The 13,191-nt window shown below is 41.4% G+C and overlaps 1 protein-coding gene across 3 annotated transcripts in view; it reads right to left on the bottom strand.

Annotated features, from left to right (window-relative positions):
- Positions 1-13,191, bottom strand: part of SRGAP2 (SLIT-ROBO Rho GTPase activating protein 2) — a 251,041-nt gene that overhangs the window by 113,056 nt on the left and 124,794 nt on the right. For all 3 annotated transcript variants that reach the window (XM_052653414.1, XM_052653415.1, XM_052653416.1), the window contains exon 3: positions 7,638-7,800. In XM_052653414.1, the coding sequence (XP_052509374.1) occupies positions 7,638-7,800 (163 nt within the window). The remainder of the gene's footprint in view (positions 1-7,637; positions 7,801-13,191) is intronic.

Raw genomic sequence — 13,191 nt, 5'->3', positions numbered from 1 at the left:
AAAGGGGATCTCTTCATCAGATATGAGAGATAAAGCTCAATTAATTGGAACAGAGTTTTGCTACCAACAAGATAAATTGGGCAATGGTAACAGCTGTCTATAAAGCACAACACACCGCTGTTAGTGACCTTGTTAGAACAGGGGGGAAATTTAATCAGCAATCGATACTGAGTTCTGTGGAGGAGAAGCTGTAGGGTGGACTGGGGAAGAGAGGGAGGGGTAAGTCAATCATCTACTCTTTCCCCCAGAAACGTCTTTAGGTCAAACCTGTTCTCAAGAGGGCAGAACAAAACCTTTGGAAATCTACTGCTTTCTTCATACATTCCATCTGTGGTACCGATCAGGGACATTCAACTCTACCAGCACCATAGGTCATTTCTTCTCCTCCCAGTTATGACACCACCACCACAGAACATGGTGGTGAGTCATCATCCTCTCCCCTCATATATGCCAAACAGCTAGACTCAAAGACTCCACAGGAAGTCCTATCCAAAGGGGATAAACAGGTAGTAGTAGAGAAGGAACGGCACCCCACTCCAGGGTTCTTGCCTGGAGAATCCCAGGGACGGGGGAGCCTGGTGGGCTGCCGTCTATGGGGTCGCACAGAGTCGGACACGGCTGAAGCGACGCAGCAGCAGCAGCAGCAGCAGGTAACAAGTACTGCTTTTAGTTTCAAATCGCCTTTTAACTTGTTTCACTGCCAGAGCCATTTCCTTGGCCAGAGAAAAGCTGACCGGTCATGGTAATTCTCTTCTGACTGATCTCACGGGAAAAGGACATGTCTAACACCTCAGGGGCCTGGAGACAATTACTAATTGGTCCTGTTATGATTCTACCTCAGCACCCTTCTTGCATCTCCTATTTTCAGGGGGACCCCTAAAGCCAGATTCACCCTTTGTCATCCTCCAAGAATAAAGGTAAACTGCAATGGGCATTCTAGACAAACTGACCTAGATGCTTCAACACTGTCTGCAGCAGGGGAAAACGTGGCTCACAGACAGACGGACAGGATCTTACTGCTTCACGTATACCTCTGTGCTCTTGGGTTTCGCCAGGATGGAAACCAGGGTATCTACAGCAGTGATTCTCAACCCTGATTATATGCAAGGATCAGCTGGGCTCTTTCCTAGAAACCATGATTCAACTGTCCTGAAGTGGAGCCTTGGCATAGTATTCTTTCATTATCTTTTAAATCAATTTTACTGAGGCATAATTTGAATACAATAAAATGGATACATTCTGAGTATATCGATGACACCTTCTGGCAAATGCACACAGCCCTAATGAAGAGTGTAAGACATTTCCACAACCCCCAGTCCCCTTGTATTCCTTCGCAGTCGGCCCCATCCCCACTCTGGCCCCAAAGCCATCACCGATTTACTTTCTATCACTATATATTAGAGTTATCTTTTATAAGATTTCATATAAATGGAATCATATGGAACGTGTTCATAATGTCTGGCTTCTTTTTATCAACAGAATGTTTCGTGAGTTCATCTGCATTATTGTATCCAATAGCATTTCATTTCTTCCTATTGCCGACTAGTATTCATATATGGACACACCACAGTATGATTCTCTACAATATGCTTATTCATCTGTTGATGGATATTTGAGTTCTGACCAGTTTTTGGCTCTAATAAATAAAATATTAGTTTCCTACAGTGGCCATAACAAATTACTACAAACCTGGTGGCTTGAAACAACACACATTTACTCTTGTATAGTTCTGGAGATCAGATGTTCAAAACCAGTTTTACTGGGCCAAATGGTATCAGCAGTGAGGCTCTCAATTTCCCTTCCTAGCATCTAGGGCCGAGCTCCTCGCTCCATATTCAAAGCCAGTGGCCTAGCATCTTCTCTGTGACTTTGCTTCCTTCCTTCCACTTCTCTCACATGGCCTTCCTCTCTTTTGCCTGTAATCTCCTTCCATCTCCCTTTTTTAAGGACACTTGGTGATTGCATTTAGGACCCACTTATGTAAACAAGAATTAAATCCACATCCTAAGATCTTCAAATTCATCATACGTGCAAAGACTTATGGATAAAGTTCAACAACATCCACGGGTTCTAGGGATTAGAACAGGGACATCTTTGGGGGTGGGACCATTATTCAGCCTACAACAAAAGCTATTATGAATATCCAGGTACAAGTTTTTGTGTAGATATATACTTTTATTTCTCTTGGATAAACACATAGATATAGAATTGATGGGTCATATGGTTAAGTACATTATTATCTTCATAAGAAACTGCCAAACTATTTTTCCAAAACAGTTGCACCTTTTTAGATTTTTTACCAGCAACATATGAGAATTCCATCCATTCTAACGGTATTGTCAGTCTTCTTAATTTCAATGACTTTAGTGCGTATGCAGCACTAGAATCTACTAGCACTAGAATCTATCTCTTTATAGTGGTTTTAATTTGCATTTCCCTGATGAGTAATGATATTGAGCATCTTTTCATGAGCTTACTAGCCATTTATATATATCTTCTTTGGTGAATGTGTCTATTAAAACCTTTTACCTGTTTAAAAAAATTTGGGTATTCCATCTTCTTCTTATTGAGTCTTGTGTATTGCAAATACAGTCTCCCTGTCCTACAGCTTATTTTGCATTTTCTTAACAAAATCTTTCCAAGAATAAAAGTCTAAGAATTGATGAAGTCCATTTTTTCTTTTTTTCTTTCATAGTTCATGCTTTTGATATCCTAAGAAATCTTTGTCTCTTCAAGGTTGCAAAGATTTTTTAAAAAAAACTTCCCAAGTGACTCTCTCAAAAAGAAGAAGTTGAGAACTACTGGTCTATTGGGAATCTGACCTAGCTTTCTCAATTTAACCTGACTTTCTGCCATAGAACCTTAGGGTAATAAAGATAAAACAGTTACCTGAAATACCATAACAGGCAGAATAAAATTCAGCCTTAGGACTGTCTGAACTGACTGCCTTCCAAGCCTAAGAGTAAACAGCTGTTAAGGGCTAGAAAGTGTGACTGGAAAAGCCAAGTTGGAGGTATGTCTAGAGTGTCCCAGCTAAGTGAGGGAGGGGAGAGAGAACAGGGTGGTCTTCTCCCTGGTGGGAAAAAGCACATCCAAGTTTATTTCAGTTTAAACTAAGAGAGTGAGAGAAACGATTTCTCTTCTTGGTGGGATCCTTTAGTAAGACATGCCCTGCAAAGAGACGAGATGGAGCTGAGAGTCAGAGTTGGTAGAATTTGTTTTTGAAGCCACCGCATTAAACAAATGAAGGTGGCAGCAATAATATTTGCCCAGACCCTGGTTCCAACAGGGGTTAGACAGACTAAGCTTTCATAACATGAAAGGAGATGTCAGGAGCACCAAACGAGCTCAATTTCCCCTGGAGTCTTAGACAAAGTGCGCCTGTTTCTAAGTTGCGGACAGGAGGCTACTTTCTTTACATGTTATATTTAGCTAAAGGAATCTCTACCAGGACTTCAGGCAACATGTGAAATATGTCCCAGCAGACATAACCACAAACCAGAGGGCCAGCAGGGAGCATCCCTTAAGGGGGTTCAGAGCAAAGAGGGGCCAATTGTGCAGCCACCCTGACATCCCCAAATTAGCTGAGTTAGCTTCTAGTCAGGTTTTCGGGCAGCTCTCATCTTTAATGAGTCTTTGTTCCCCTCTTACTAGAGATTCTGCCCCTAGGGAGAAAAACGTGCTGCCCTATTTCACTTTCACCATCAGGTGCTCGCCCAGACACCAGGTAGGAGAAACAACTGAAGGTTGAGGTTTAACACCTCCAGATCCTTCGAAGGGCTGCGTGCTAAAGAAGAAGTTAGTTTAATTCTGTAACTAAGTGAAATATCTGGATTCAGTGAAAAAGAGCAAGAAAACCCAGAGTACCCTCTACTCTGCATACAATACCTGGAGAGGCCTAACAGAGCATGTAGGTAGAAAACCTTGGGTTCTGGAGCCTGATGGCTGTATTTAAATACCAGCCTCATTTCTTTTCTTGCTTAATCTCTCCCAGTCTCAGTGTCTTCCTCCATAAAATAAGGGTAATAGTAATAACTACCTTATACAAGTGTTGTAAGGATTCAATAAGATAATGCATACAAAGTGCTTAACACTGTACCTACCACACAAGCGTTCAAAAATTTTGGTTCTGATGATTTATAACCTTTACCAGAGAATCATTAAGTTTTATATATTAAAATAAATTTCTTTAAAGGAAGAAAAGCCCTGACTTTTCCCAGTGACAAGCAGAAGATTCAGATTTATGTAAAATACTGGTAAATTTTCAGGTGTCCACAGTTGAACCAGAAATAAAGGTACATTTTCTTTGTGTCTCCAGAGAAATGTGGGCTTTTCCTTTTGCTACTGGAACCAAATTTACAGGTAAAACAAGAGGTGTATTTATTCTACATATTTGGATTTCAGTGTGGTATCTCTTGGTCGCTGGCCATTATAGATAAAAGAATCTGAAACAATACTTCAATCTTTTAAGAAATGTGGCCTTCCATTGCTTAAGCAAGCCCCTTCTCTATACCCACTTTTGTCTGTCCTTATCTCAGGGATTGCAGCTTACCTTATCATAGTGTAACAAAGGTCACCCAGCAACCAGAAGGAAGCCCCCAGGGTAGGATGTCCTTGTTACCATACAGTTACAGTGCATTAGATTTCAGAGGCAGAATGAAGGTCCTATAGCTCAGTTTTCTTTAAACTTGAGAGAACTAAGGCAGAGAAAAAAGAAGGAATTGTCCAGAGTTTCAGAGTTACTGGCTAAGCTGAGCCCAAGAGAAAGAATCTCTTAGGGAAGGGCTCTGCTTTAAGAGCATAAAGCAAGCCCCAAGAAGCGTCACGAAACTGCCAGGGTGGCCAGGGACACACCTCAGTTCTCTTATCCGATTACTATAGCTCAACCTGTGGGATCTTAATTCTTCATGTGCAACACACTCTAAGCAAAGGAGACTGAAACTGTGAGGGATGGAGAGAAACTGCTTCTTTGCCCATTACTAGAAAGCAGAGGGCTTCTCATCCAAACAGAATTAATCTGTTCTTAGGGTCAGCCAAACTAGTTTCTACCTTAGAGTTCTCTGCCTACATTGGGCCCCAGGGGAGAAAGAAAAGAGGTTATTCACCCTGTGGGATGGTAAACATCGGTTATTTGACAATCCTAAGGATATCCCTAATCCACTATAATTTAACTGATGAAAAGTTATAAAGATCAAGAGAAAGTCCTATGATCTATAACTACCTACAACAATATGAACAAATCTCACAAATACAATGTTGAATGAGAAAAACCAGACATAAAAGAGTACACACTGCAAGATTCTATTTATATAAAGTATGAAACTGAGCAAAACGAGTCTCTGCTGTGAAAAGTCAGGAGTGATGCTATTCTGAGGGACTGGGGACACCCCTCCCAATCCCTTAGTGACAGGAAAGGAGCATGAGGGGGCTTCTGGGGGTACTGAAATATTCTGTTTCTTGAGCTGGAAGCTGGTTACAGTTTTCAGTTTATACAGATGCATTTAGCTCTAAGCCGATGATATATTCACTTTTCTTCAATGAAATGCAATATATAAACAATCCAGTGATTAATTAGAAATTCTTCCTTACACCCTCAGCATAGAAATGCATTGCTTAAGGAGGCCAATGCTTAGACAAAGCTCGGAATATCATTCATGAGTGGATGGGGATACATGCCATCTTGTATATACACGTCATGCACTTAGGCCTTTGGTGAAATGTGACTGGCATTTGCAGAACCAGGGACACTTGTGGCTTTGATAACTGACTGCCTTTGGCACAAACATCTCTAAAATCTGGAGGGGTTATAAGATTCTCTCAGCTTGGTTCTTCTCTAACCTTCTGAAACTGGAGAAAAGGGAGCTGAGAGATGGGGTGAAGTCTAGATAGCTAAACATTTCTCATAAAAATTTCTTCTCAGATGAACAGAGGAAATAGAGGGGGACACTATCCATCAACCCCTTTTCTTCTCGAGATGGTCTAAGTGTCTGTCAAGATGGTAGAGAAGTGGTATCTGATCACTGGTTCCATCTAAGGTTTAAAAAATTTTTTAATACAAATTCTATATATTTTAGGTGTATAAAATGATTTAGTATACACATACACAGTGAAATGATTACTATAATCAAGATAATGTATCACCTCATCACATAGTTACCTTTTTTGTGTGTAGGAAAAGAGCCCCTGAAATCTACTCTCTTAGCAGTGTTCCAGAATTGAATACAGTATTATTAACTGTAGTCATTAATTTTAGTCACATACAATGTCACCAAATGTTACAGAATAATTTAAGTTAATGACAAGCAAGCTGGAGCAGATGCTAGGAAGCATGAGGAGATGGTGAAAAGTACCCTCGCCCCTAAATGAAGTATGGGCCCAACCACAGCACAGCCGGGCCACTAAAAATAGCCAAAGAGCTCTGCAAGGAGTTATCTTTCTCTTCCTTCTTTCATTCTCAGATGATTTTACTCTTAATATCCTATCTGGACGACACAGGGAAAGCCCCTTCACAGATGCAATTATGTAGATGGATAATTCTAAAGAAATTCTTTTTTCATGCTCGTAAAAAAAAGAAGAAATTGGGTCCTAATTCCAGACCTACTGAGACCTGTACACTTCCTAATGTTAAGAATCAGAAAACCGATCAAGAGCTTAGGCTACTATGGACCACAGTCTTATTTACTGAAGTCCATTCTCCCCCCGCCTCAAATTTTAGCACTGATTTTGTCAGCTGGAAACCAGTGAATTCGCTATGTACGAAACCAATGATACCCCTCTATATAAATACATCCTCTTTTTACATATCACTTGTGGGAAGGTTATTCACCTTCTAAAAAATCTTTTGGAAATGTCAGAGCTTGAATGTTAGACACGGTACATCATGTACAACGGTTGGGGTGTTTGCCACCATTTGTAACCAAAAGTTATGAATAAATGACACCATTAAGAGCTCAGGTTGAGAGCTTAGAAAAGAGCTTCCTGGGTTTCCAAAAGGCTAGTTCCACTATTGACAGGTGAATTTGGCACAAATTTCCTAAGATTATCACAATTAATTTTAAGTCTTTCCTTAGTCAAAATTTTTGACATATAGCCAAGGAATTGTGACGAACAATTGAGCTTCAGAAAACATTCAGGGATGGGTTCAAGTTCCACCTGGGAGCACCGAAAAAAAAACAAACAAACACACACTCAGGGACCAAAGACAAAGATATGTCATGATAAGAATAACCAAATTCATGAGTTCACCTTGGCCAAGATGAGAACTTGGAAATAGAACTAAACTAAAAACATAAACACACACGGATGTGCTAGATGAACTAGAAGAGGAAATCATAAAACAACACAGAACATCTCTGAATCTCAATAGCTTCACAAATCACTTAGGAAATTAACCAAATACGGTCATTATTAACAGTCACAAATTATGAATTATGCTGCCAGACCTGGGGTTGTACCTTGCAAATGGTTCCTTTCCCAGGGCTGCTATAAAACATCTGAGAAAGGAAGCCAGTTCAATGTTTTCTCTCCATAAGTACGTTTTTAGGGCAAGACCCATCGAAAGCCTTTTAAGTGGGCCAATAAGACCTTCTTTCTCTTATTTGCGAGATGGTGTCTGTGGTTAGAAATAGCCTATTTACCTTTTTAAAGAGCCTTCCTGAGTCCTCGCTGACCTGGACGAACCGAGGAATGATATTATTCAGGTAGATGTCACTCAGCGTGGTGTGGTCCCTGCTCTCCCGCTTCACCTGGTTTAAGAGGAGATTCCAGCAGTTGACTGGAGAGAGAACATTCTGATCCTTCCTGCAGAGAAACGGCAAGAAAACAAATCAGCATTGGTGAACAGGCAGGGTCAACATCTCTGACTACAGTCCATGTCAAAAAATTATAGCAATCAGAGCCAAACTAGAAATAAAGATGCCTTTCCTGAAGCTACACCTCTAGTTCTCTCTTTTTCTGAAAGCTCAGTGGAGGAAAAAGGGAGAAAAGAAGAAGAAGGAGGAGAAGGCAGTGATAGGAAGAAGGAAAGAAGAGAAGTAGGATTATCTGTGGAGCATCTATTATGTTCTAGAAGGTAGCATTAGTGGTAAAGAACCCGCCTGCCAATGCAGGAGACATAAGAGACACGGGTTCGATCCCTGGGTCAGGAAGATCCCCTGAAAGAGGAAATGGTGACCCACTGCAGTATTCTTGCCTGGAGAATCCCACGGACAGAGGAGCCTGGCAGGCTACAGTGCATCCTGTCGCAGAGCCTGGCACAACTGAAGCGACTTAGCATCCACACCTGTGTGTTCTAGAAACTTGGCAAAAGCTTTATATACATTATCTCATCTAAGCTCCATCATCTTGTTGTCAGAAAAGAATTACTATTATCCTTACTTCACTGATTAAAAAAAAACAAAACAACACATACTCAGAGAGTTGTCACTTGCCCACAGCTAGTAAGAAGTCACAGAGACAGTAAAAGCGAGTCAGGGGCCAGACCACAGTTCTGTACTGACTAGGATGATTCTAGGAGGTCTGACTCCAAATGCCATGACCTCAACCACTACAATATTTGGTTTGTGTCTAGGATTACAGGTAAAAGTTAGTCTCTAGACAAAATCTAAGCTACAGTCTAAATCCCTCACATTTCTCTCCCACAGGATTCAATGAAGACAGCTGTGGACGCATTTGCCATGAAAAAGTCACTGAAAATTCTTCAGTCCCACAGAACACATCCATGGAGGTCTGATTTCATTGACTGAGCCATTTTCTCACGTCCCATACAACCAAGAGCATAAACCGTTATCTGCGCCGTGTGTTGTGAAGACGTTACCAGCCTGAGTAGAGCAGTAAAGCACTACACCGCGATGCTCATTTCTGCTGCAAAGGATGTGATCTCAAAAAGTTATTGATGAGATAATCAGCTCCCAGCACTAACTGAAGCAACAGAAAGTTTTGCATCTGCAACGTGGATTTCTTTAAGGAAAGAAACAGAAGGTAGGGCTATTTATCAAGAGCTTACTGTGTACTTGGCATATGGCTGGGCCCTATAGTCCTGTTGTTTAATTTGAACCCTACAAAACCTGACGAAGTGGGGGTTATCAACCACATTCAGCAGATGAGGAAAAGCTGGACTAAGAAAGGTTACACTATCTTGTTCAAGTTCATAGAGCTAAAAAGTGGCAATGCTGGAATTCAAGAAGAAGCCCTATAATTGCAAAGAGAATGCTCTTAATCACTGCAAAGTATCACACCTTGTTTGTTCCCATTTCCCCTCCTGCCTCCCTACAGTCAGACTCTTAATGCAAAGAAAGAAAGCTGTGAATGGCTTGGTTATCGAGCCTGCACCATCTCCCTTCTTGCGCCAGGCACCTGTGACTTGTAGGGCAGAATTCAACTTAAAGGAGCTCTTTCAACTTAGACGTAAGGTAACCATTAACAAATAATCACACCACACCTACTCTGGCTTCTGAACTGGTGGGGCTGCTGCTGCTAAGTCGCTTCAGTCGTGTCCGACTCTGTGCGACCCCAGAGACGGCAGCCCACCAGGCTCCCCCGTCCCTGGGATTCTCCAGGTAAGAACACTGGAGTGGGTTGCCATTTCCTTCTCCAATGCAGGAAAGTAAAAAGTGAAAGTGAAGTCACTCAGTCATGTCCAACTCTTAGCGACCCCATGGACTGCAGCCTACCCGGCTCCTACGTCCATGGGATTTTCCAGGCAAGAGTACTGGAGTGGGTTGCCATTGCCTTCTCTGGGCTTCTGAACACATCAGACCATTAAATCAAAATATCTGTCTAAACAGTACCAAGAGGCTGCTCCAAACCAATGAATATTTAAGAGTCCAAACTGAAATTGCTTTATCAGTTCAGTCAGTTCAGTCACTCAGTCGCGTCTGACTCTTTGCAACCCCAGGGACTATAGCATGCCAGGCTTCCCTGTCCATCACCAACTCCCGGAGTTTGCACTGGAGAAGGGAATGGCAAACCACTTCAGTATTCTTGCCTTGAGAACCCCATGAACAGTATGAAACTACTTTATACCTGCCCTCTGCCCTCAGCCCCTGCCCCAGGCACCGTGCTTCTGGGGTCAAAGTCCCTATCACGTATGTGCTCATCGCTGTGATAACAACTGTATCCACTTTCTAGGAAAATTAAAAGAGTTCTATGGAAATTAAAAATATATACTAACCAAGAGAGAGATACATGTAATTAGTTCACTCCTTTCAAAATTTCTAGCGCCTGGGGACAAAAAAGAGGTAAATAGGAAACAATCCTAAATTCAAAACAGTGAGATCAGAGCACAGGCATTCAGCAACATTCAATGTTTCCACTGCAAGAGAACTTTCAAACTGATTCCAAATCAGCCCCCGGTTACAAAATCCTAAATAACCTAATTTTTACTGGGTGACAAGACATCCATGTCCTCAGTAAGCTTGGAATATACCACACAAATGCACACACTTTTTAAAGGGGCAGATCTCACGTGACCTGAACTTTACAACTGGTTTCAATCTGTTCCTTGTGGGTTGGTGGTCCCTCTTTGTTCTTCTCTGTGACAGTCTATATACATATAAACAGCGCTACATTTCGAATTTATAAGTGTATAAACATCTGCGCTTTAAACGGACAAAGTACAGTAGTAGGTGCTTTTGTGGTTATAAAAGTGATACTATCACAATACAGCTGGAGACAAAGAAAGACCTATAATACCACAGAAGGCTAGAGGCACAGGGGCCGGCTCGTCCACCATGCACTGAATCCATCACAGATCACAGGTGGAGGCAGGAGAGGCGAAACCTGCCCAGTACCATGGAACAGGATGCAGAGTCTCGAGGAAACAAAGATAAATTAAAAAGGATGAGAAGAGGTGGGAATCTTTTAAAATGCCTTATCACTCACCACTCATAAATTTATACTTATTCAGAACTTCAAGGTGCTATAAGTATCCATATTTTTACCACATGCATTTATTTCCACACTTATAGCATGTGGTGGGACAGCCATTATTAGTTTCAGTGAGTAGGAGCTTTACTAATGCGTTCTGAGAAATGCTGGAATTATAGAACATTACATTTCAATTTCAAACAACTGTAATACACCCATTCAAATGAGCAACCTCTACCGAAATATGTAAGGGGCCCAGGACCCAGTTTCCCTGCAGCAGATTCCACCAATGTCTCATAGGCTGCCCACGTGAGCTTTGTTATATGCGTGTTTTGGAATAAAGAATCAACGTATGGGTCCAGACTGTTGAAAAATACGCTATCGATTAGAACGAATGTTGCTCTGTACAGGTTTAGTTTTTAATTCAACCCACGTGTCTTCTTGGGTAAAGCTATTCAGGTTTACCTGATTTGACACACAGTGGCCAAGTTCAACCGCATGCCACAGAAGGCTCGGGGGCCTCTGCTGGGCCCATGGTAGACCACGACTGGGTAAGAAGGGTAAACGCACTCAGTATCACCTAATTTCATTACCAATGCTGTAAAGTTTATTAAACATTCCCATTTATCCAGTTAATACTGATGAAGGAGAATGGGAATAGCTTCTAGGTAATGTCAGTGATTCAAAATTAAAACAAGAACCATCCTTCTTTTCCAAGCATCTAAATCAATTTAAAACTATCTAAAGATTATGACAACTCATCTGTATGAGTCAGGATTTCTTGATGCCAAACAACACAAACCAGCACCTAAAATAACTTTGATGCTGAAACTGATATAAACTTATAACTCTGATTCATAATCGGGGTTCATAAACCCAGCCTCACTGTTCCCTCCGATTATAAATTGGTACTTCAAAAGTAGATTTACACCAATAAAACACTGCTTTAATCTGCTGCATATATGAGAGCTCTGTGTAAAATCTTTGTTTTAAAAAAGGAGTCTGGCTCTAAAACAAAATAATATTAGACTCCGCTGTTTCTCCCAGGATTTCCCACTCTCTTTTACTATTAATGTAGCTTTCATATAATATTTTTGGTTCTTTGAGTTTGGACTTATTTCTTACTTGAGTTTGGACTTATAAGTTCTTTGGACTTATTTCTCCTTCCAACAGAGGTGTTTTAATTAATTCATTTATTTATTTTGGGACAGTGATGTGGGAGAGGCATGGGGCATGTGGAAGGAGGGGAACACAGCTCTGCTGTAGAGATGATTTTCCCAGCCAACACGAACAAAGGCGAAACACACTTCAGGCTGGAAAACGAACAAGTCAACGAGACGTGATTTCATAGGGAGCATATTAAGGTTCTGCTAGAGTGGTTTCCTGCTTCAGCAGCTTTGCAGCTTGATTTTATTTGGGGCTGCTAGAGCCAAGGGAGCTTCGTTTGGTCAGGAGATTGAAATTTGTCTTTATATCTTTTCCATCTATCATTTGTTTGTACAGTTTCTTTACTTTCCCCGCCCCTGGAGTCTTAGGTTGTGTGATACTTGGGCCTTTAAAGAAAAGGGTCTGAATCCCTTAGGCATGTGCTGAACAGCTGCAAACCTCCTCAAACACTAATCCCTAAAAAGCAGACAAAATATCCAGAAGGATTTTTCTTACTTAAAAATTTTTTTCAAGGAGGAAGATCAAGAAAATGTAATATTGTAATTGAGAGGGAATGACTCTGGAGTCAAAAAAAAGAGGAAAAGAAAAAAAAAAGGAGGCCCAGAAAGTCACAAGCCAACTAAGCATCCACAGACAAGATGATCATTATACATGCACTGAAAGAGCTAAACCTGTACAGTTGAATCATTAACGTCAAATACATTAGCCCAGTTCTTCTCCTTCAACTTAAACTGTTGATGGACATTCAACACACTTAGCCACCAAATCCTTAAAGGGATTCCTCTAAAACACTAAGGTGAAGAGCTGACTCAGTCTCCATTGACCTTGGGAGTGCACGTCCCTTTTTTTCTCTATTCCCCCTGTCCGGTTTCAGCTGTCTCACCTGTAAAATGGACACATGCCCCGTTGTTGAGCATCTAGCTCCCCCAAGATCTCCAAAGCATGACTGAAAACCTGCAAGCTCTCCTGGCTCAAGGTACCATTTAATTAACGATTGCTACATTCACAGATCTGCAGACAGGCTGCATGATGCAAGCCTGGCATTACTGGGATGGCTTGAGCTTCTGCGGTGCTCTACTGAGCTCTGTTTCCCTTTGGGCCAGTGGTCTCTGCCTTGCCCACCTCACGAGGCTGTTGTGTGGCTAAAATGAGATGGTG

The sequence above is a fragment of the Budorcas taxicolor genome, chromosome 16 (genome assembly GCF_023091745.1).
Source record: "Budorcas taxicolor isolate Tak-1 chromosome 16, Takin1.1, whole genome shotgun sequence".
In the NCBI taxonomy this organism is placed as follows: Eukaryota; Metazoa; Chordata; class Mammalia; order Artiodactyla; family Bovidae; genus Budorcas; species Budorcas taxicolor.
The sequence above is the reverse complement of the archived record's forward strand: the minus strand, read 5'-3'. Positions and strand labels throughout refer to the sequence as shown.